The following is a 24,507-nucleotide window of genomic DNA, read 5'->3' as shown; positions in this document are numbered from 1 at the left end:
GGTTTCACCTTGCAAATGCCATGCTGGGTGCCACTGAGGAGGCTGACGGCAGCTACGCAAGAGGGGGTAGCAGGTGGAAAACAAGCAAAGCCAATGACCCCGTGCCACGCGGCACCAGCTGAGCCCCGGAGTGGATCTCTGCTCTGGAAGCCACGGCGAGAAATCGGAGGATGACCCTCGACGCTGGCAGCAGCAGGGTTGGGAAGCCAGCGCGCGCAGGAGAAGGCAAAAGGGACGGCGCACAACGAAACATGACAGCTGGGGCATGGGAACAGCCTGCCGAGACGCAAGCAGGGAGGTTCTGAGGTGGGCAGGGACCAATTAGCAACACTCGGCGGCCAGGGCAGACAGGAAGTGAGATGCCTTTCTGCGGAGGAGAGGAAGTGATATGCCAGGCAGAAGAGCGCACCCCTCAGCCGCTAGCTGCCATGGGGGAATGGAAGGATCCCGTCGGGCCTGAGCTAGGCGGGCAAACGGAGGATGGTTTGGAGAGAGTGAAATAAATCCTGCTCGGATACAGGGGAAGAGGCTAGAGACCCACAAGCGGTGACGTGGATCCAAACACTCCATCACGGCCCCCCACCGGCAGAACACAACTGGAAGTTCTGGTGGAGAATCTGAGCCCCTTGCAGAGTTCTTGGAGACCTGGCATGAGTTCTTGGGGCCACAGGGAGGACAGGGGGCCTGTCCTCTTAACTGACATGCTGAGGGCCTCGGGGAAGCGCGCTGGGATAATGGGGTGTCTGTACAAAGAACCAGGGCATCTGCCTGGCTCCCAAAAGCCACACTGGCACTGCCTTCGTGCCCACACCGCCGGTCCCCGGGGCTGGCAGGAGGAGTGAACTGCATGAATCCAGAGTGACGGGGTGCCCGCTAACTCCCACTGGAACTCCCTGAGGGTTGATAAAGGCTGTCCCATAAAGCGCCTCTGTCCCGGCTATGTGCCCCCCACAGTTGGCACTTCCCCCACATGGCATGCACTCTGAGGAGCTTCCAGAGCCACTGCCTTGCACCCATTCCTCTCAGAGGCTGCTTTGGAGTCATTCACCCCATGGGGCCATGCCACAGGGGCTCTGTCCTAGCCAGGAAAGCACATAGGATCATCTCGTCTGACCTCTGTACATCCCAGGCCAGCTGCTACACCCAACAGCCGGCATTAGACTTAAGCTTCATAGGAGACTAAACAATGGGAGGCCACAGAGACATCTAGCATTTCTACTACACCCCTCACGCAGGTGTCTAGCAAGACTGTACCATGGGCTACTCTCCTGCCATGGAACTGTATGCCAAACTTCCGTGGACTCTGCCCGCCGCCACGTGGAACAGCATTAGGTAAACTCCGTACACCGTAGGAGGGCACTCGGATTAGAAATATAACTGCAAAACATTCATGAGGCCAAGTACTCCATGAATGTCATTCCCCTAAGGCTTGCCATAAATGCCAGACCTAAACCAGGCTGAATTCAAGCCTTCCCCTAAATCTGCTTAGCACAATCTACTTTATGTGCCTGATGAGGGTCTTAGGGAAAACCTAAGCTCCTGATGCACTGGTCTCTTTCTTACTTTCCTATCAACTTTCTTAGCAGTTTATCTCCGCAGCTTGGTGGGGAAAGAGTGATGTCTGTCCAATGGTGCCTTCTGCTTGCCAGCTCATTCAACATCAGTGTCAGCGGGGGCGGCCACCATCTATCATAGGATCACAGAATGCTAGAACTGGAAGGGACGACCTCACGGCAGGACCAAGCACCATCTATTCTAGACCATCCCTGACAGGTGTTTCTCTCACCTGCTCTTAAATATCTCCAATGATGGAGATTCCACAACCTCCCTAGGTAATTTATGAAATGTTTCACCACCCTGACAGGAAGTTTTTCCTAATGTCCAACCCTAAATCTCCCTTGCTGCAATGTAAGCCCATTGCTTCTTGTCCTATCCTCAGAAGTTAAGGAGAATAATTTTTCTCTCTTCTCCTTATAACACCCTTGTAGGTACTTGAAATCTGCTATCATGTCCTCTGAGTCTTTTCCAAACTAAACAAGCCCAGTTCTTTCAGTCTTCCCTTATAGGTCATGTTTTCTAGACCTTTAATCATCTATCCCCAAAATACACACCTTGGACTTCAAAAAAGCAGATTTTGACTCCCTCAGAGATCTGATGGAAAGAATCCCCTGGGATGTTAACATGAAGGGGAAAGGAGTCCAGGACAGCTGGCAGTATTTTAAAGAAGCCTTATTGAAGGCACAGAAAGAAACCATCCCGACACGTAGCAAGAGAGGCAAACCTGGTAGGAGACCGGATTGGCTTACAGGGGAAATCCTTGGTGTACTTAAGCACAAAAAGGAAGCTTACAGAAAGTGGAAACTTGGACAAATGACTAGGGAGGAGCTTAAATGTATAGTTCGAGAATGCCGGGGGGTTATCAGGAAGGCGAAAGCGCAAATGGAGTTGCGACTGGCTAAGGATGTGAAGGATAACAAGAAAGTTTTCTACAGGCATGTCAACAAAAAGAAGGTGATCAGAGAGGGTGTGCAGTCCCTAATGGATGAAGGAGGTAACCTAGTGACAGAGGATGTAGGGAAAGCTGAAGTACTCAATGCTTTCTTTGCCTCTGTATTCACGGACAAGGTCGGCTCCTGGACTTCTGTGCTAAGCGACGCAAGATGGGAAGAAGATGGACAGCCCTTGGTGGGTAAAGAACAGGTTAGGAACTATTTAGAAAAACTAAACGTACACAAATCCATGGGTCCAGACTTAATGCACCCAAGGGTACTGAAGGAGTTGGCAAATGTCATTGAGGAGCCTTTGGCCATTATCTTTGAAAAGTCGTGGAGATCGGGCGAAATCCCAGATGATTGGAAAAGGGCAAATGTAGTGCCCATCTTCAAAAAAGGGAAGAAGGACGATCCAGGGAACTATAGGCCGGTCAGTCTTACCTCGGTTCCTGGAAAAATCATGGAAGGGATCCTAAAGGAATCCATTTTGAGACACTTGAATGAGAGGAAAGTGATCAGGAATAGTCAGCATGGATTCACAAAGGGCAAGTCGTGCTTGACCAATCTGATTGGCTTCTATGATGAGGTAACTGGCTCAGTGGACATGGGAAAGTCAGTGGATGTTGTGTACCTTGACTTTAGCAAGGCTTTTGATACGGTCTCCCACGATATTCTTGCCAGCAAGTTAAGGGAATGCGGATTGGATAAATGGACGGTAAGATGGATAGAAAGATGGCTAGAAGGCCGGGCCCAGCGGGTAGTGATCAACGGTTCGATGTCAGGATGGCGGTCGGTTTCTAATGGAGTGCCCCAAGGTTCTGTTCTAGGACCGGTTTTGTTCAATATCTTTATTAATGACCTGGATGAGGGGATAGATTGCACCCTCAGCAAGTTTGCAGATGACACTAAGCTAGGGGGAGAGGTAGATACACTTAAGGGCAGAGATAAGGTCCAGAGTGACTTAGACAAATTGGAGGATTGGGCCACTAGAAATCTCATGAGATTCAACAAAGACAAGTGTAGAGTCCTGCACTTGGGACGGAAGAATCCCAAGCATAGTTACAGGCTGGGGACCAACCAGTTAAGTAGTAGTTCTGCAGAAAAGGACCTGGGGGTTACAGTGGATGAGAAGCTAGATATGAGTCAACAGTGTGCCCTTGTAGCCAAGAAGGCTAATGGCATATTAGGATGCATTAAGAGGAGCATTGCCAGCAGATCCAGAGATGTCATTATCCCCCTTTATTCGGCTTTGGTGAGGCCACATCTGGAGTACTGTGTCCAGTTCTGGGCCCCCCACTACAAAAAGGATGCGGACGCATTGGAGAGGGTCCAGCGGAGGGCAACCAAAATGATTAGGGGTCTGGAGCATATGACCTACGAGGAGAGGCTGAGGGACTTGGGTCTGTTTAGTCTGCAGAAGCGAAGAGTGAGGGGGGACTTGATAGCAGCCTTCAACTTCCTGAAGGGAGGTTCCAAAGAGGATGGAGAGAGGCTGTTCTCAGTAGTGACAGATGGCAGAACAAGGAGCAATGGTCTCAAGTTGTGGTGGGAGAGGTCCAGATTGGATATTAGGAAAAACTATTTTACTAGGAGGGTAGTGAAGCATTGGAATGGGTTACCTAGGGAAGTAGTGGAGTCTCCATCCCTAGAGGTGTTTAAGTCTCGGCTTGACAAAGCCCTGGCCGGGTTGATTTAGATGGGATTGGTCCTGCCTAGAGCGGAGGGCTGGACTTGACGACCTTCTGAGGTCTCTTCCAGTTCTGATTCTATGATAAGGGGATGGTTGGATGAAATAACATGATCTTGGTAACTAATTGACCATTCATTTCCAGTTGGAAATGGGTCAATGGAGGGATGATAGGAGTTGCTATAGGGAACTTTCTGGGTGTCTGGCTGGTGAGTCTTGCCCACATGCTCAGGGTTTAGCTGATCGCCATATTTGGGGTCAGGAAGGAATTTTCCTCCAGGGTAGATTGGCAGAGGCCCTGGAGGTTTTTCGCCTTCCTCTGTAGCATTGGGCACAGATCACAGCTGAAGGACTCTCTGCATGTTGGGGCCTTCAAAGTATTGGAAGGCTTCAATATCTGAGACATAGGTGAGAGGATTATTCTAAGAGGGGTGGGCGAGATTCTGTGGCCTGCACTGTGCAGGGGGTCAGACTAGATGATCATAATGGTCCCTTCTGACCTTAAAGTCTATGAGTCTATGAGTCTATCCCCAGTGTAGGACGAGAGATGGGACAAGATCTCCAGGCCTTTTAAAAAACAGAGGGTGGAGAACAATTGATCCTAGAATAAAACTGCAGCAGGGGAAAAAAATAAAATGACTAGCAGGCATTTGGCAGGCTCCATCAGAGAGAGGGTAGATTTTAGCAGTAGTTGGATCAGCGGCTGGTGATCAGAGAAACATGCCACCAGCACCTTTGTAGATTTCCCTCATTGCCTTTCCCCAGTGTAAATGTGAGTTCCATTAGGAAGAGCAGCGAGGAAAATATAAACGGGCCATTTAGAGACTATTTCTCTGGGGTTTTATTTAGCAGCTTGTACGAGCATATGCCACCCATTTAAAACCTGCAAAAATAAAGAACGAGACAGGACAGGTTCTTCTGCTTTACCACGAGGTAGGATTCCATCCCTGCCTCCCAGCACCATGAGACAACGGAGCCAGCCGCTGTAAATCGGCAGCTCCATCGAGGCCAGGGGAGCGACGCCGATTTGTCTCCTCTGTCCGGACATCTAGAGTCAGGTTTGAAAGAGCCAAGAGGGCTTCAATAACAACACAGCCGGAAGCATCTGTAAACTAAAAGCCTAATCCCAAGAGGGGCTGACCTCAACTTGAATACCTGCAACTTGAGTGCTGAACGCCCTTCAGGATTTGGCCCACTGGGAAAAGCCTGCGTCCAAATCCCACCTGGCATGAGCTACAAGCAAATGTCCCTGCTAATAAAGGGCCGAGGAAACACAAGGAACAGGTGATATTCCTCTTCAAATTGGGCCTCATCCAAACCTGGCCCAAGTCAGTCGAAAGGCTTCTTCCGTTGACTTCAAGGAAACTGGATAAGCCTTTGTATCTTCAGAGAGCAGAGGAATTAAAAACGCACCCTGCAGAGATGAAGGGACGTGGTTGCTGTCCCAGATGGTGACATTGCCCGGAGGCTCAGCATGGGTCTATCGTATGATTGTTTGTCCACGGCCCTTTTGCTACCAGCCCTTTGAATAGTGAGGTAAACAGCAGCCCTGGTTAGTAGCAATAGGCACGTAGGCGGAAAACCCCCCATTAGAAGCCCACAAGGAGATCAGCCCAACACACACCAGCAGCTCTGATGTGGGAGCTGCTCAAAGTGCTTTGCTGACCTGGCTTGTTTTGTTCTCCACTTTCGGGGTTCTCCTTCCAACTGCGCTCTCTTTAACCGTGGAGCAGAGACATCTAGGGATCCTGCTGCACCCAAAAACCTTCTCTTAACCCAGCTGGGGAATTCCAGCAATTGTCAGCATGGGGGCCAATCCCAGAGCTGTGTTCTCACCTGATACCCCACAATGGTGCCTCGCGAGGTCCGATGGCGATGAGCGGGATTGGACAGCCCCGAGGCTGGGACAGGATGAGTTGCCCAGGACTGTGTAAGGTTATGTCATGTCCACTTGCACTGCCCTGGTTGAGATTGGCTCAGGTAGCCCTAGGGTGTTTGAGGTCAGATTGGTTGCCCCGCAATCCGGGTGAGGTCACATTGGGTTGGATTCCAGAGTGTCACAAATACTTGTGACGGGAAGAGGGTTGGGATTGGAAGGCGGCGGATTGAGTTTGTTGGGCCACGCTGAATTAAACTTGGCTCGGTTGAAGTGCACTGTTGTGGGAAAGTAAGAACTGAGCCGAGTCAGCACCCACTGGCTGGGACTGGGTGGAATGAGGCTGGGTCGGTTCTGGCTGAAATGGAAAGGAACGGGCAGCAGATTGGGTTACATATACAGTACCAGGTTAGTATACCCCTGTATGATAGGCCCGTTTTCTGCCAGGCTTTGACCCTCACCCCCAAATAATTCTGATCCTGTAAGCTATGATTTCTCCAAGAGACAATCCATTTCCAATATCAGTGTTTGGTTTTCCAGATTGCTGTAGAATATGGATTCTGTCCCTGACATGCCTTTCTGCAATTCCCCTGGTTCCCTCGTGAGAGACAGGAGATTTTTCTCCCCAGGTATTGGAGAAACTCGGGCTGTGTACGGTTTCAAGCTGGAAAGGACATTTGCAGGAATTACTCGTCCCGTCCCGTGTGTGGCCCACTAAAATCTGGCTCCCTTTGGGTACCTGGGGTTCTGTTACCACCTAGCACTCTCATCATGCTGTCCATCTTCCCAGGGTCATTGCACACATTAAAGAATCCTCCAAATACCCCATGGAGGGAGATAAGAGCTGGATTCTGCAGTTCTTCTGAGTTCTTGGGGAGTTTTTCCTGAGCCTACAGGATTATCCCCATTTTACAGCTGGGAAACTAAAGCAGAGAGACTAAACAACTTCCCCCTGGCTACAGAGCAAGTCAGAGATGCCATTACAACAGAGGAGATTCTGGCCAGTTTACCACTCAGGGCCTTGGGCCCACCTCTGTGCAAGTTGCCTAGTGGCTGCAGCACAAATCGGGATCTAGAACGCCTGGGTTCTAAGCCTGACTCTGTAGGATGAGCTCAGACAAGCTTTGTCCCTGCTGTGTGCCTCAGTTTCCCCATGTACAATGGGGAATAATGCACACTATCTCTTTGTATAGCACTTGGAGCTCAACTGATGAGACGTTCTGCATCAGAGCTGGGTGTTATTGCTAGCTTGATACTCTAGCATTCGTTCAGTGAAATAACCCAGTTCCAGCCCAGGACTGGATGCAAAATACCATGACCTCACGAATGGCTTTTTAGTCCGATACATTCTCTGCAATGCTCGTAGGGAGGGAGCAGAGGAGAGGAGGTCACAGTGTTCAGACAGTGTTAAGATCATTAACAGCAACCCACTGTCACTAATTAACAACTCTTGACCTCTAAAGGGAAAAAAAATTTTTTTTTTTAAATCCAGGCTAAGCGTCACTAATCTGATGATGTCCTTCACTAAGAACAGGGCTTTGGAAAATGGGAAATAATGCCCGATTTTTACAATGAATGAATAACCCGTTATAGAAAAAAATCCTGTGGGATTTCAGAGAAAGTTATACTCCTGTGGAGCTTTGTAATGGTGAAGCAAAGAGGCCTATTGAAGAGTGAGTGTTCCCCAGATTTTCACGTAGGTGTTTGAAAACCAGGAGAGACAGACCCTAACCCTCAACCGCTGCTGTACACGGACTTCCACGGAGGTGCATCAATTTATACGAGGTGAGGAACTTACCCTATAAATATGTAAAAGTAACATTGTAGAGAATCTTACTAAATTTCAGTAGCATCCAATTAGTTTCATCCCTATGAAGTTCTAAGAATCTAGACTATAACACTATGGTTACAGAAGAGACGGCACTACTTCTGTGACAGGAAACCAATTTGAATCTGATGTAATACACTTCCAGTGCACTGCACCAGATTCAAAATACAGGCAGTCCCCGAGTTACGCGGATCCGACCTGTGTCGGATCCGCAGTTACGAACAGGGTTTGCGCCGCGTCTCCCTGGTCTGCTAGAGACCAGCAGACCAGGGAGACGGGGAGCAAAGCCGGGGAGCACGCGGGCAGCGGACAGCCTAGACGCGCCGCGGCTGTCCCACTGCCAGCGTCCTCAGAGGCTTTGCTCCCCGTCTCCCTGGTCTGCTGGTCTCCAGCAGACCAGGGAGACGGGGAGCAAAGCCGCGGAGGACCTGGGCGGCGGGACCGCGGTGCGTCTCGGTCTCCCGCCCGCGTCTCCCTGGTCTGCTGGGGGGGGGCACAGCTAGTACGCCCCCCCCTCCCAGCAGACCAGGCTTTTCTCTGGACGCCTGTGGTAGAGCAGCTGGGGCGCTGCCGGTTGGTCCCGCAGCGCCGCTCTGGGCGCTACTGGACCAACCCGGCAGCACCCCAGATGCTCTGCCCCAGGCATCCTGATTCAGCCGCTGCTGGTCAGTTTCAGCAGCAGCTGAATCAGGATGCCTGGGGCAGAGCAGCTGGGGTGCTGCTGGGTTGCTCCAGTAGCGCAGCTCCTCGGCGCTACTGGAGCAACCCAGCAGCACCCCAGCTGCTCTGCCCCAGGCGTCCCCAAGTCAGCCGCTGCTGAAACTGACCAGCGCTGACTACAGGAAGCCCGAGACAGAGTTGCTCTGCCCCGGGCTTCCTGGAATCAGCTGCTGATCAGTTTCAGCAGCAGCTGACTTGGGGATGCCTGGGGTTCTTAAGTTGATTCTGTATGGAACTGACGTCCAGATTCAGCCTGTTGAAACTGATCAGAGGCTGATTCCAGGAAACCCGGGGCAGAGCAACTCTGCCTCGAGCTTCCTGTAGTCAGCCGCTGGTCAGTTTCAGCAGCGGCTGAATCTGGACGCCAGCTGCGACTTACATACAGATTCAACTTAAGAACAAACCTACAGTCCCTATCTTGTACGTAACCCGGGGACTGCCTGTAGTTTATCTCGGATACATTCCTAAGGGGCGATACCTTCTATGTGATTCCCAGCAATATCTGGATTCAAGGGTGGGAATGTACCATATGGTGCTCTGTTCCAGGCTACAGAGTTTCACTCCCTAAGTTCTACTCAACATAGGTCCTGCTGACTCATTCCATCTGTGCGGTGCTTGGCAAGTCCCTGAGTTGTCTTAGGGGCTGACGGCATGCTTGGAGCTGCACCCAACACAAATGCAGAGCCAATGGCCTCCCTTCCAGGCTGCGAGAGAGAGAGAGAAGGCAAGAAGCCCAGCGAAGGACGGATTAGGGATGTAAAATTCCATTTAAAATATGAATTGATTAAACTGGATGTTTACCCAGTCTGCTTGTGGCACAGCAGGCCTGGCCAGGCTGAGCCTGTCACACCGCACTGCAGGAGGGGTGCTGCTCCTGCCAGGCTGGGTAGGGCTCACCAGACAACTCCAGGGATAGAGGACAGCTCCCATCAGGCCGGGCGCCTGTTACCCCATGAGAATGCTGGTGAGGCAATGCTTCCCAGGTAACTGGTTAACCCTTTACCATCCCTACAATGGATTTTGAGTTGCTGTATTTGTGGTGTCCGTTGTTCTTTGCAGAAGATGTAAGTCTGTAGAACAGAAGTGGGCCGTAAGGGGCCCGTAGGCCAAAACAACATTTCCCGCAGTTCCCATTGGCCAGGAACAGCAATCCTCGGCCAATAGGAGCTGCGAGCAGCCGTTCCTCCAGAGATGCAAGTAAATACAGCATCTGGTGACTTGCCAACGGCTAACCCTGACAAACTGCGTCGCCACAGCACCCTTTCCTTGAAATAAGCTACACAAATTGCGTAGCTCATTTTGGTGTTATTCCGAAACATCCCTTCTCCCTCGTACAATGAGATTACAGGGACATCGGAACAGCGAGCCCGTTCTATTTCGACAGAACAGGCTTGCTCTTAAGACGCGGTCGTCTGTGGGCAGAATCAAACCTGAGCAGGTGACACTAGAGAAGTGATTATTCCCCTTTATTCGGTTCTGGGGAGGCCACCTCTGGAGTATTGTGTCCAGTTCTGGGCCCCCCACTATAGAAAGGATGTGGAGAGGATCCAACAGAGGGCAACCAAAATGATGAGGGGGCTGGAGCACATGACCTATGAGAAGAGACTGAGGGATATGGGCTTATTTAGTCTGCAGAAGCGAAGAGTGAGGGGGGATTTGATAGCAGCCTTCAACTTCCTGAAGGGAGGTTCCAAAGAGGATGGAGAGAGGCTGTTCTCAGTAGTGACGGATGGCAGATCAAGGAGCAATGGTCTCAAGTTACAGTGTGGGAGGTCTAGATTGGATATTAGGAAAAACTATTTCCCTAGGAGGGTGGAGAAGCACTGGGATGGGCTCCCTAGGGAGGTGATCGCCATCCCTAGAGGTTTTAAGTCTCAGCTTGACAAAGCTCTGGCTGGGTTGATTGAGTTGGGATTGGTCCTGCTTTGGGCAGGGGGTTGGACTTGATGACTCCTGAGGTCTCTTCCAGCCCTAGGATTCTAGGTGTGCAGGTTCCACAAGCTTATTGGAACGATGTAAAATAGAGCCAGAGAGGAGAGAGGGAGGAGAGCAGAGGGACGAGACAGATGGCAGAGCTCAGCTGACTCAGCAGGTTAAAAATTAATTGATCCTTCAAAACCTCTGAGTTCTGCACAACTCACCTCAGCCTATTTCTGATTTAACACACACACACATGCCTCTACCTTCTCAGGGCCTCTGCTTCCCGTCTATGACGTGCAGAGACTCGTGCCCTTCCTCTCTGGGGCTGCTGCAAAGCTTGATGTATTAACCATTGTATCCGCAAACGTCAGTCGCTGTGGAAAAGCAAAGTCCTGCCTCGAGGGAAACGGAGGTGGCAGAGCGGCTGAGAATTTTAATTAGCCATTGGTCGGATGACTGTGGCAATGCTGAGAATTGCAAGCCAAATGGGGCAGGGAGAGGCCATACTATTTTACAGCCAAGCTTTAAAACAAACGTGCTTTCCAAGGGAGTTGTCGACACCACATTAACTCCAGCAGCATGGGCGTGGGGCTGGAACTGCTGTGCCATCTCCCACTTTGAGACACAGGATGCTTTGATCCCCCGCTTACAATCGGCCCCTTTAAGCCAGCGGGGTGGCAAATGAAGCCCGGAGGAGAGGAGCAAAGCATGTGGCTACAGCACAGAGGGGTGGTAGGTGCATCCCATGGAGTCCAACTACGGGACAAGGGGCCACTGGGAAAGAGAGGTGTGGGAGAGTCCATCACAAAGAGGTTTTCGTCTGGACCCATCATGGAGAGATGGGGAGAGGGTGCTCCAGAGTATGTAGTAAGTCTGTGGCTCATGCAGCATCTGCTCAGGGTCACTACCAAGCCACTCAGGTAAATGAGAAGGAAAAAGAACACTCTCTCCCCTTCCTCCCAATACCATCAGAGATGAGACATGCCAGCACATCAGGCCCAGCAACCCTGGCCCGGGTAGGGGGTCACAAGCTGCTCCCGTCTCCCAAGCTGCATTCCGGGCTCCTGTGTCAAAACCAGGATTCCAGACACCCCCGCACCTGGGGCTGACATTCCAAATTCCAGACGGGAATTCTACGGCACAGGCCCATCCGTCTCTCCCAGACAGTGGTCCTGGGCGCACCATTACACTGGCACGCTCCCTGCCAACCCAGCTCGCGCAGGACAGACTGACAAGGCCCCCAGCTTTCCACCATCTTCCCTGCAGGGCCACTTGGGGATGTTGCCAAAGCAAAACTTGCATGCGACTGGGTGCAGGTGCAGAGCACAGTCCACGGTCTGCCGCGTGGCATGCCTCGGCACTGAGGTCAGTCACTCTGAACGGCAGCAGCCAGATATCTGACACCATTAAGTCCTTACTATGTTGAGTTGCCAGGGAATCCGTTCCTGCTGCTTTTTACACCACGTGAAGCTTTTTTTTTTTTTTTAAATCCAGTCTAGAGAGACTTTTGTTAGGTGCCGCAGACAATCCGTGCGGGTTGTTCTCCGCAAAGCGCACCAGGCCTATAATAGCAACATCACAATTAACAGCACTCAGTGTTCCCCAGTGCTTTTTGCATGCCCAGATCTGAAAGCACTTTACAGACGGAAGCCAGTTTATCAGCCCTGTGCCCATTTCACAGATGGAGAAAGTGAGGCACCCTAAGGGAGGGGCAGTGACTTGTCCACAGTCTCAGGACAGAGCTGGGGACAGAAGTCAGGTCTATTGACTCCCCAGCCAGTGCCCGATCCCCTAGCACCATACAAGCGCTTGGCACCTTTTGTACCAAACGACGCCAGAGCGCTCCCCATCCCACAGCCAGCTTTTGCAAACCTGGGCCTCCGAACATCAGCACACTGGACGTTCACCGATACTAACTGTGCTCAGTTCCTGCGGTTGCCAATGGGAGCCAAGGGCTCCGTCACGATTGCAGGCGTCACTACAAACCCTAATGCTGTCGCATCCAAGTCAAGATGCCGAAAAAGACAGATCGGTTGCTCGTGAGCCTTAACCGGTTATTAGCTTCTCAGCTTCGGGGTTGAGAAGAGAAAGGGACTTTCTATTAAGCCGCCCGCGTGGGGGAGGAGAGAGGTTATTGGGATTGTACAACAGCAGCTCCAGCTGTGCAAACAAAGAGCTGAATTATGTGGTGCGTTACATACCCTACAGTAAGGGCGCACACCCTTGATGCATGGTTCACAACTTGGCTTTCGACATAATAACCCCCTTTGCCTTTGTGTGGTGAGAATTCTAGCTAAAGTGCTCCGTTAAACAGGTTTTTCATTTGCTGGTTTTTGCTCCTTGTCTGCTAGCTTATTATATATTTTAGAAATATGCATCTGTCTATCTGTCTGCGAGTCCATTTGTCCAAGAACTCCTTCCTAAGCAGTAAGAGGTAGGACCACCGAATTTGGTAGGCAGCTTCCTCTTATCATAACTTAAAGCAAGGTCAGGGTTTGGTCGTGCTAGGACAACGGGATGTGCCTGGAATTTGATTGTTTCTCATAAAATGGAAAGGGACGGGTCTGGCAGGAGGGTGTTATACTGCAGAATGACCATAGGGGGCAGCAATGGGCCAGAGATGAGGACCAGGTCAGCTATAATCCCATTGGGCCAGCAGGAGGCAGGAGTGGAGAAAGGGACCGCTATCTACTATATATCTCAGGGAGTCTGTCTGTCACTGCATCTGTTTGTCTGTCTGTTCACTATCCGGGGGACACGTACCCCTTTCCTGGCTGTATCTGCTGGAGATGCAGCATCTATGGCCCCAAGCTACTGCCGTGAGAGAGGGCTGGGGTGGCCCTCTCTCCCTGGGGCAGCCTGCATATGGAACCCCTCATCCCTGCCCCACTCCAGAACAATGATTTAGATGAAAAACAACACTTCTCTGAGTTAAGGACCTGCCAGGTAAGGACAATGCCAGGTAAATCTTCTAGTTCAATATAAAGCATGCATGGAAAATCCCTGTAATAACCAAGCCTATCGATTTATCCCACATGTAGGCTCCCCTGTGGGAAAGTGGATACAAGTTTATCAAGTGTCACGAGAAGAAATGTTGATAGGAAAAGGTGAAACAGGCAGACAGACTGAATTAGTCCAAACAAAAAGGCCTCCTAACTCAAGGACCACGGCACGATGATGCCTGGTGAACAAAAGAAGTGTGGGACTACAGATCGGTGAACCAAAAATCGGTGTGTTGGAAACCAGACCTAACTGGCAGACAAAATCACGAAAGATTGGGCTGTTCTGCCTGCTGCTCTGTGGAGTTCTGAAAGGAAAGATCTGATGGGATGGAACTAGCAAAAGTAGCAGCTATCTGCCCACCGCCGCTGCAGCAAACTTTCCAGTCATGGCGGTGCCTCCGCTGTCTCCTGGGGGCAGGGTCCATGGTGGCATGGTTGGACCATCTCTTCCTCCTGATCCTACAGGGCCTGGATTGCACCACTACCTCCATTGCTTCCATCTAAATCCCAAATTCCATCTAGGATGTGAGACTTTGTTCTTCCCCTCTCCCCCATCCTCAAAGTGTCCTATAAAAGGAAATCTTTCACACAGCACACTGTCAACTTGTGGAACTCCTTGCCTGAGGAGGTTATGAAGGCTAGGACTAGAACAGGGTTTCAAAAAGAACTCGATAAATTCATGGAGGTTAAGTCCATTAATGGCTATTAGCCAGAATGGGTAAGGAATGGTGTCTCTAGCCTCTGTTTGTCAGAGGGTGGAGATGGATGGCAGGAGAGAGATCGCTTGATCATTACCTGTTTGAGTCACTCCTTCTGGGGCATCTGGTATTGGCCACTGTCGGCAGACAGAGTACTAGGCTGGATGGACCTTTGGTCTGACCCAGTATGGCCGTTTTTATGTTATGGTCCTTTTCCTTCCTTACCTTATTTCGTCTTTCCTATCCCCTTCGTTTTTGTTCCTCTCTGATTCGAGTCTCATGTAGCTAGCCAAGGCTGTGTATTTCTCAACACTGCTGTAAGCCTGTGACCAGAGAGGCAGCTAAAAGCACGGCCCTAAAGAACAGCCTGATGCTGGTGCCAGGTCTCAGAGGGGCTGTTCAGACTGCGTGCCAGGCCTGGGATGTGTCAGCAAAGAGACTGCAAAGAAAAGTCGGAACCAGAAGCTGCATTTGCTCCCTTTGCTGCTTGTTTCTCTCTTCTTGCGTGTGCGTTTCTTTTGTTGTGTCCTCTAGGACTTCAAGCCTGTCTCAATTAATCCCTTCACTCCCTCCTCCCCAAAGGACAGTTCGTTACCATCTTTAATACATCAGACGGGAGGAGGCGGGAGTTTCTGTCTAAAAACTCTCTTCAGCTAACAGAAAAAGGAACATGGAATGTTAAAATGAAAGGACTATTTCACAGTGCGCTTTGGTGCCAGGCTATTAAAGATGCTGGGAGAGGAACTATATTTTATTGGACCACATTCTGAGGTGAAAGAGATGAGCTTGAAAGTTTGCCTCTTTCACCAGCTGAAGCCGGTCTAATAAAATACATTTCCTTGTCCATCTCGTCTCTGTACCTGACATTTACGATGCTCCAAATGTTTTCCCTTCATTTCTATACCAGTAATGGTGCTAACCTGGCTGGGATCTTTATGCCAAACCTTGTTTAATGTCTGACAGTTTTCACAGTCACGTTAATGCCTTTGATTCTTTGAGCCCGTAGAGTCCAGCTAAATTAATACAACAGACCATATGTTCAGAACAGATCTGAACCCCAAATCCAAATCCTTCCCAGATTTGCCCAGAACTAATTTTTTCCTTCTCTTTATAATGGGGTCACGCAGCAGATGGAGCCAGTTAAAGAGAAGTTAATGCTCCAACAGGAGTTATTCGGGGACAGGCTTGAAGCTCATTCAGGGAGCGAGCCAAAGAGACGCTGAGTACCCACAGCTCTCATTGTCTTCTGTGGGACCTGCCCCAATCTGGATCAACCTGATAACTTAAACCAACGGAGCCTGTTCTCTTGGGTCGTCTTTAAAATTCAGCTTTCAAGGTTGCGCTCTTAGAACAGTGTTTCTCAACCTTTAGGACACCAGAGGCTGGCCTTCCGAAACTGTGCCAGGGAGATCTCAGGGACAGTGCAAATCAGCATAGATCCATCAGTGTGGCTGTACTGCTTCACACCCAGCCGAGATCTGACCCTGTAGTGTCTATACGTAACAGCCCCCAGCCGCCTGTTTTGACACTGCACCTGGAGATTACATAATGGCCAGGTTCCTGAATTCATATTTCCTGGTGATGATTCAGTCACACAGTAAGCTCCCCGTATAAAGCAGAGATTTGCCCTGGGAGGACTTCATTCTGCACCAGGCGGAACACGAATGTATAAACCCAAGCAAGTGGTCTCAGGATGTTAAGCTTCTTGCCGGGTGGGCAATTTCATTACACAACAAATGGCAGAAGGAAGAAAAGCGCTTCCATGGCAGGAAACGTAGCTGTTCTAGCGGGGGGGGGGGGGGGGTGATGCTGGGCCGAGCTGGGAATGGGGGAGCTTCACTGGACCGGGACAAAGCGCAGTTTCAGGTTACTAATCCCTGCAGAGAATGGATCAAGCCAAGCTCAGTGGGCACAGACCGACCCTGGCCATGCTAGGATCAGGGATGTACTAGCCATGGGCTAAGGGCCCCAATCTGCAAGGTGCAAGACTCAACATCCTAATACAGGCAAAGATTGCAAGGTTCAAGCATGACTAGTGGGGCTAGGGATTTTTTCTTCCTCCTTGAGTGTCACAGTAGCTGGAATAACAAGAAGGAAATCTGTAGTACCTTAGAGACTAAGGCCAAGTCTACACTAAAGGGGAAGGTTGAATTAAGATATGCAACTCCGGCTACGTTAATTACGTAGCTAGAGTCAACATAACTTGATTTGAGTTTCCTCACCGTCCCCACAGCGGGAGGCCGATAGGAGCAAATGCTCCCATCTACTTCTCTTACTCCTTGCAGGAGCAGGAGCACCAGCCATGGATGAGAGCGCCCTCCGAGTTCGATTTAGTGGGTCTTTACTAGACCTGCTAAATCAAACTCCGGAAGATCAATCTAGAAGACTTCCCTGTAGTGAAGGCATGTCCTAACAGATTTATTAGGACATAATCTTTTGTGGGTAAAACCCACTTCATCAGATGAATTGGAGTGAAAATTACGAAAGTATAAGTATATATAAAGAAGTTCCTTGTGTTAATGAAGCTAATTAAGTTGGGGTGCAAGTGGGTCATTCACACAGCATTTTGGTGCGGAGAAGTGACTATCCAGAGAGGGGAAATTGCCTTGGCAATGCATTAACCAGTTGAGATCCTTATTCAATCCGAAACTGGGATGGTGATGAGACTTTCAGCCTCAAATGACTTCTTTTAGATTTAAAAAGAAACCACAACAAGATGAATTGGAATACCAGGTGCGTCAATTATCTCTCGGGAGCGAGAAGCAACGCAGGGCTCTGTAAGGCAGCCAGCCCAGCCGCTGCTCACATTATGAATTGAAAACAGCACAATCAGCTCCTCGCTTTCCAGAGCACTAAATTAACTCATTGGGAAATCAAGCCAGACTTCACATCCCCCTAACCCGACCTGCTGACTCAACCAGCTCTTCCGAATAAATGCAAAACACGGTGAGATTTCTGCTGCCTATGACTCGCTCCCGGCTGGGGGTGGCATTTAGAGGAGATTAACTAATATTGCAAAGCCGACGCACCATATGGAAGTCACTTGTTCCAGCAATGGTCATAGTGGTTGTTTTTCCATCGCCGCTGTCGTGGTTCAGAGGAGAATGTCTCTTTTTTTCAACTCCGCTAGTGTGGGAGGCGGCAGTTTCTCTTGGGCTGTGTCCAGACTCCATGCCTCCGTCGACGGAGGCATGTAGATTAGCCAGATCGGAAGAGGGAAATGAAGCCGCGATTAAAATAATCGCGGCTTCATTTAAATTTAAATGGCTGCCCCGATCTGCCGATCAGCTGTTTGTCGGCAGATCGGGAGAGCCTGGACGCGATGCCCCGACAAAGAAGCCTTTCTTCATCGACACAGGTAAACCTGGTTTCACGAGGCTTACCTGTGTCGATGAAGAAAGGCTTCTTTGTCGGGGCATCGCGTCCAGACTCTCCCGATCTGCCGACAAACAGCTGATCGGCAGATCGGGGCAGCCATTTAAATATAAATGAAGCCGCGATTATTTTAATCGCGGCTTCATTTCCCTCTTCCGATCTGGCTAATCTACATGCCTCCGTCGACGGAGGCATGGAGTCTGGACACAGCCTTGGTCGCCAGAGATCACAGGAGAAATACACTAGAGCACCAAGGTAAGCTAGGATAGATATCCAACCCTGACAGCCTGTGACCACCTCCCTTGCAGCCTTAATTGCCATCAATATGAACATATCTCCTCCCATCTCGCCTGGGCTATACATGGAAGGGAACTAGGTGACCTTGGGGAAGGCAGTTAGGGCCATGTTCTCAAAGTATGGACTAACTCTGAATGCTCGACTTGAGACATGAGATTAGGGATGTGAATGTTTAACCAGTTAACTAGTGGGGGCTGGAGCAGCCCCCAACCTGCTCCAGCCCCACACAGATAGGGGCTGCTCCAACCCAGCCAGTGCAGCCCCTGACTGTGGGGCAGGCTCTTCCAGCCGGTCTGGAGCACTGTCCCCCAAGCCCTTCCTTTAATCGGCTACGGAATTTTACATCCCTACAAGAGACCTCTGACTTTGGCTGGAATTACACGTATGCAGCAACCTCTGAACAACAGGTTGGGCACCCAAAGTGAGTGGACACTTGAAAATGTGGCCTTAGCCCCCTCCCCCATGCCTGTTTCCCTACCTACAAAATGGAGAAAACAACCCTCCCAGACTTCGGAAGAGGAACGGGTGAGCTAGCTGTAGGTGTGGAAAAGGCCTGAGTTTTCAATGTCTGCAGCGATGGGGCGTGTGCGGCTTCGCTTGGGAGGCCATGCCACAGTAAATGTCACTAGCTGAGATGCACGGAGAACACAGCCGTGTGGGACAGTCCCTTCAGCACTGCTCTAGCTGTTGTGGTAACAGCAGGAAACGCAGCCATACTGTTCTCTTTGCAGTCCTTGGACTTCTACCAGTTCCCTCAGCTCGCTATGTGGCCTGTTATCTTGGGAGGAGCAAAACCACACTCCATGCCGTGCTGAAGGGGGATTTTATCTAGCCAGTCTCTACCACAGAGATTCAAACTGCCAGTTTGTCAGACTAAGGGCACATTCAGAAAAGGGCAACAAAAACGATGAGGGGTTTGGAACGGCTGCCATGTGAAGAGAGATTAAAAAGACTGGGACTTTTCATCTTAGAAAAGAGGAGACTAAAGGGGGATACGATAGAGGTCTATAAAATCATGACTGGTGTGGAGAAAGCAAATAAGGAAAAGTTATTTACTTGTTCCCATGACATAAGAACTAGGGGTCACCAAATGAAATTAATAGGCAGCAGGTTTAAAACAAACAAAAGAAAGTTTTTCTTCACACAGTGCACAGTCAATCTGTGGAACTCCTTGCCAGAGGATGTTGTAAAGGCCAAGACTATAACCGAGTTTAAAAAAAGAACTAGATGAACGTATGGAGGATAGATTAGCTTCATTAGGCAGGATGGGTAGGAATGGTGTCCCTAGTTTCTGTTTGCCAGAAGCTGGGAATAAGTGATAGGAGAGGGATCACTTGATGTTTGCCTGTTCTGTTCATTCCCTCTGGGGCATCTGGTATTGGCGACTGTCAGAAGACAAGATACTGGATTAGGTGGACCTTTGGTCTTACCCAGTCTGGCCATTCTTATGTCTACACTGCAGCACAAGGCCCACATCCCTGCCCAGGTGAAACCTGCGAGAGGGGTGGGTGTCAGGGCCCGGCCTCCAGCTGGACCCTGAAATTCTACACTGCAGTTTTTAGCCCCACAGCCCAGACTTCGAGACCTGCAACTGGGCTCACTCCCCCACTATAGCCACTCCGCCTTGGGCGCACACAGCACCGGGCAACACCTGCCTGCGATCAAATGGAGCCTGCTGCAGGTTGCAGCTCACGCAGTGGGAGACAGGGCTGGTGCACCGAGGGCCGGCACCAGGATTCAAGGGAGAAAGAGCCTTGGGCAGAAAGTACCAGTAGCACCGGAAACCGCTACCCTGGAAGAGTGAGCACTGGACCCACACCCCTCGTGTGGGGCACTGCCCCTGTTGTGGCACTTTGACCACTTACAGGGAGAGAGAAGAATGAGGGAGCTCTACAGCCTAAGCTGAGAGCCAGCTGGCTTTTAGCTCAAGTGGTAGAGGCTCCTACATGACCAAATCCGCCTGCTGATGGTTATAAGCGGGGGCTCATCCAGGACCCCAACTGGGTCTCAAACTTGGAATGCACTTCCTTAGCTAGGGGAAGCCCACTTATAACCACCACCAGGCGGATTTGGTTGTGTAGGGGCCTCTACCGCTTGAGCTAAAAGCCAGCTGGTTCTCAGCTTAGACTGTAGAGCTCCCTTATGCGCCTCTCTCGCTGTAAGGGGTCTAAGTGCCACGACATGGGACAGCGAACCACACTTTGGCTGTGTCTACGCTGGCAAGTTATTCTGGAAAAATCAGCCGCTTTTCCGGAAAAACTTGCCAGCTGTCTACACTGGCCGCTTGAATTTCCGGAAAAGCACTGACGATCTCATGTAAAATCATCAGTGCTTTTCCGGAAAAACTATGCTGCTCCCGTTCGGGCAAAAGTCTTTTTCCAGAATACTGTTCCGGAAAAGGGCCAGTGTAGACAGCACAGTAGTGTTTTCCGCAAAAGAGCCCCGATCGCGAAAATGACGATCGGGGCTTTTTTGCAGAAAAGCGCGTCTAGATTGGCCACGGACGCTTTTCCGGAAAAAGTGCTTTTCCGGAAAAGCGTCCTGCCAATCTAGATGCGCTTTTCCGGAAATACTTTTTAATGGAAAACCTTTTCCGTTAAAAGCATTTCCGGAAAATCATGCCAGTGTAGACGTAGCCTAGGTGTGTGGGTGACATACTCCCCCTAGCTGAGGAAGTGCGTCCCAAGCTTCAGACACCCAGTTGAGATCCCAGACAAGCCCCCACCTGTCACCACCACCAGGCAGATTTGAACCTGGGACCTCTGCAGCGTAGCATAGGACTGGCTTTATAGATCAAGCTGTAGCGGCTCCTACACTAAGCTCTGTAGGTCCCAAGTTCAAATTCCCCCGGCGGCGGTTACACCACTGGGATGAGACTGCCCATTGCGGACAAAGTCTTGGGCCACAGGTTGGTTGGAGTCAGACCGGCTCCCTGCGTCAGTGCTGGCTGTGCACAGACAGGAGCTACGCCCAGCTGTTGCAATTTCATGGCAGGCTGTACAAAGGCCAGGAGACCAGGCTGCAGGATACACAGCAGCCAAAGGGCTGTGCCCATGGCCTCGAGCATTTGCCAGCGGCATCCAGTCCAGCAGTGCAGAGGGGCCAGATGTGCGAGGAGCCGCACAGAGAAGGGTGAGCACAGCAGCACCAGTGTATCACTTGTCCTGGCCTCGGAGGAAGAAGACTAGCAAACACGGCCAGGAGCTGACTCAGCACCAGTCACATCGCAGGTCTCCACACTGCCAGATCATAGGAGACAGGAGAGGCAGGACAGTTACGTCTCCTCTCAGAGGTGCAGGGCAATGCCCACCCCAGCACCCGAGGAAGAGAGGCAGCAATCTACCAAGATCACTGGGGGACATTCCCCTCCAGCCCTCATTTTGGAAAACAGTTGAGTCCTGAGCACAAACAAAGTGGAAAAAAATCCCCCAGCATTAAATATCTAATCCTTGCTAGAGCCCAAGATATGGTAAAGAGAAACCAATAATCCCTTGTATTTCTAATGCAACTTTCATCCAGAAGGATCACACAGCACTTAGCAGATTTATGGGCCTGGCTCGCTTCCAGCCGACGGTGTCATGCAACAGCTGGGAAACTGGTTTCCAGTGACATCTGGGTAAGCGTGTGAACGGATTTCCCTTTGGGTTCTGCAGCACCTTGCAGTTTTCCCAGCTGCCCCTGCGTGGAGGGGAACCCGCATGCTGAGAATTCTGAGCTACAAAAGAGCAGAGTTAGTATGCGGTGCCACGGCCTGGGCCAACAGGGCCATCTCAGAGGGACTAACCATAGGGTTGGACAGGGAAACTTGGCAAGCAAGCATGGAAGTGCGGGCTTTTAAACTCCACCAGATTAGCAGCACTGCCAATTGGGCTCCCCCCTGCCCGTGAACTAGAGTGGGCAGGTCCCACCCGGTATTTTATACAGCAGAGTCAGCTGGGACTTTTTGGAGACCCTCAGTCCTTGCAACCCCAGGGCTCTTTATCCCTGGAACTAGCCCTTTTGGTCTGGTTTTCAAAGGTGCTGGGCACTGGCAGCTCCAGCTGCTCCCAATCAGAGTGAGGGCTCGCCTAGGTCTCCAAGCTACAGTGACGTGCCCCTTTATAAGTGACATAAGAACATAAGAACAGCCGTACTGGGTCAGACCAAAGGTCCATCTAGCCCAGTATCCTGTCTACCGACAGTGGCCAGCACCAGGTGCCCCAGAGAGGGTGGACCGAAGACAATGATCAAGCGATTTGTCTCCTGCCATCCCACTCCAGCCTCTGACAAACAGAGGCCAAGGACACCATTTTATCCCCTGGCTAATAGCCTTTTATGGACCTAACCTCCATGAATTTATCCAGCTTTTCTTTAAACTCTATTATAGTCCTAAGTGGCTGGGAAAATAAATCTGCAGCTAAACTGCAGAGTTCAAATCCCAGGCTGGATCCAGCGCCTGCCTGGAGAGCAGGTGCGGAGGGAATATCCCAACATCCCACAAGACCCCAGCCCCTCCGGGGGTAGGAGCGTTGCCTGAGCAGCTCTCGGAGGAGTCAGGGTTTCAGGGCACCCTGGGCAGATGCAGAGCGGCGTTAGAAATGCTGCGAGAGCTCCGGCAAATCAAGGCACAGCTTCGGCCAGCCTGCTTCCACCTGCTGGTGCAGCATCCCCCAGGAAGCCAGCAGGCCTGCGGAGACACTCAGGCTGGCACGGACAGCAGACACCTTCCTATCGCTGAGAAAGCAGGTGCCCTGCCAAGCCGGGCACATGCTGCCCGCATCAGGGTCTCTGGCCTCAGCGAACAGCCGGCGTCCAGGGCCAGGCTCTCCGGTCACCGGGACACTGCTGTGCCCTTCAGCAGCAGGTTTCATCTAAAGAGCTCAGACAAAAATTGTCGACTTAGGCTCCCAACATCCCAGGGGGGTGGGGAACCTCACCTCAGCCCGCCTAGCGCCTACCCCGAAAAGCGCAGGCACAGAGAGGCAAAGCAACTGGCCCACAGCCGCCAGCCAAATCAGCCCCACACCCAGGGCAGTGCCCAGGGGGCCTGCCGGTCCCGCAGCCCGAGGGCACAAAGTCCTTCCTGGCTCCTCTGCCAGCCTCCCAAACATCACCTGCTTTGGGAGACTGCCCCTCCCGCGAAGGCATCCCTACTAGCCCATGCCAAGCCCAGCAGGGAACCCAGCCAGCCCGAGGTCCCAGCCACTCCCGGAGCGTTTACACGAGCCAGAGCGGCCCCACGAGAGTTCGGATTCTCCTCCGGGCGCCCGAGTGTGAGTCAACTTCGCCACGCGCCGCCCAGCCGCAGCAGCCGCCGCAAGGAAAGCGCGGAGCGGAGCCAAGAGCCCGGCTGGTTCCCCTGCCTCCTCTGCCGCGGCCGGGGGCCCGCAGCATGTGGCTGGGAAGCGGAGCCGGGACGATCGGGCTAAGAACGGGGGGGTCCCGCAGCGCCCGGCCAAACCAGCTGCCTCCTCCCCTGCTGAGCCGGCCCCGCAGCCACTTCCAGGGACCGGGCACGGAGGCAGCCCGCACACGGGGCCCTTCCTCCCCGCAGGGCAACGCGGCTCGCTGCCCCGGGAGGGCGCAGATCCACCGGGGGCCACGCGAACCAGAGACCCGGTCCCCGCGCCTCGGGCTCCGGCTCGCCCTCCCCAGCCCTGGACGCGGCGCCGGAGCGAGCCCCGGGCGCAGCGGGGGCGCACGGGCAGAGCCACCCGTGCCGCGCACCGCAGGCTCTCGGGGGGCTCCCCAGCCGCTCCCCGCCCGCCGGCTGCGCAGGAGCCGCCCCGCGCTCTCACCGTACATGGCTCCGGCTCCCTGCGGCCCAGGCGCTGCCTCTCATTCACTGGCGCATCGGCCCAGGGGCAGGGACGCGGCGTGGGCGGAGGAAGCATGAATGGAGCGGCGCGAGGCTCATTCACCGGGGAGAGCCGCTCCCGCCCCCGCCCGGGCGGAGCTGTGCAGCCGGATCCCCCAGCGCCGGGCTCCTAGCTCCTCCCACGCACAAAGGGGGGGCATGCACATGCCTCCCGCCCCCCACCCGCCGCTGGGCCCCGGGCGCACGCAGCCCTTAGCTCCTCGCAGCTGCCTGCGATCCAATGGAGCCGGGTCCCTGAGGGCGCCCAGCCAGGGAGGACGAGCCCCCCAGGCGCTAGGAGAGCGGAGCTCACTTTCCGGCTCTGCCCCGCCAACCCTACATGACCCTGGGAACGTCACTTGCTCGGGTTTTGCCGGTGCCCTGGCGGTGCAGCGCTGGAATCAGTGCGGTAGGGAGGCTGCGTTGTCTCCAGCCTTAGAGATCTCGCAGAGCAGGTTAGACATAGGGATAGTCCTGCCCTGAGTGCAGCGGGCAGGGAGCCAAGAGGCTCTCCAGGCTCCGGGACAAGGTGGGGGGGCTACTCCCAGAAGGGGCAGACCAGAGCAGCCAGCCCCCTCTTCTCCCGCCCAATCCCTCAGCAGCACAGTGCTCCGGGGGCAATTCAAAGGGTGAGAGGCTCCAGGTGGCACTGCTACTGCAGTAGGGGCGGCTGGAAGCCCCATGCCCTGTTGATTTGCCAGGCCCGGGGGCACTTGGCCCCTTCCCTCAATCAGCAGGCCTCGCCTTGATGACCACTGGAGGTTCCTCCAGTCCTA

The 24,507-nt window shown here is 52.3% G+C and overlaps 1 protein-coding gene across 6 annotated transcripts in view; it reads right to left on the bottom strand.

Moving 5' to 3' along the window:
- Positions 1 to 24,507, bottom strand: part of EFR3B (EFR3 homolog B) — a 161,313-nt gene that overhangs the window by 102,547 nt on the left and 34,259 nt on the right. The window contains exon 1 of one of the 6 annotated variants that reach the window (XM_025181494.3): positions 23,678 to 23,826. The exons of 2 other annotated variants lie outside the window; for them this stretch is intronic. In XM_025181494.3, the coding sequence (XP_025037279.2) occupies positions 23,678 to 23,768 (91 nt within the window). In that variant the 5' untranslated portion in view covers positions 23,769 to 23,826. Of the gene's footprint in view, positions 1 to 6,015; positions 6,175 to 23,672; positions 23,827 to 24,507 lie in introns of those variants that run through there. 3 more of the 6 variants (XM_075923304.2, XM_075923306.2, XM_025181495.3) reach the window with 3 other exon arrangements.

This window comes from Pelodiscus sinensis, chromosome 3 (genome assembly GCF_052426305.1).
Source record: "Pelodiscus sinensis isolate ZL-2025 chromosome 3, ASM5242630v1, whole genome shotgun sequence".
NCBI classification, from domain to species: domain Eukaryota; kingdom Metazoa; phylum Chordata; order Testudines; family Trionychidae; genus Pelodiscus; species Pelodiscus sinensis.
Note: the sequence above shows the minus strand (reverse complement) of the source record. Positions and strands in the feature narration are given on the sequence as shown.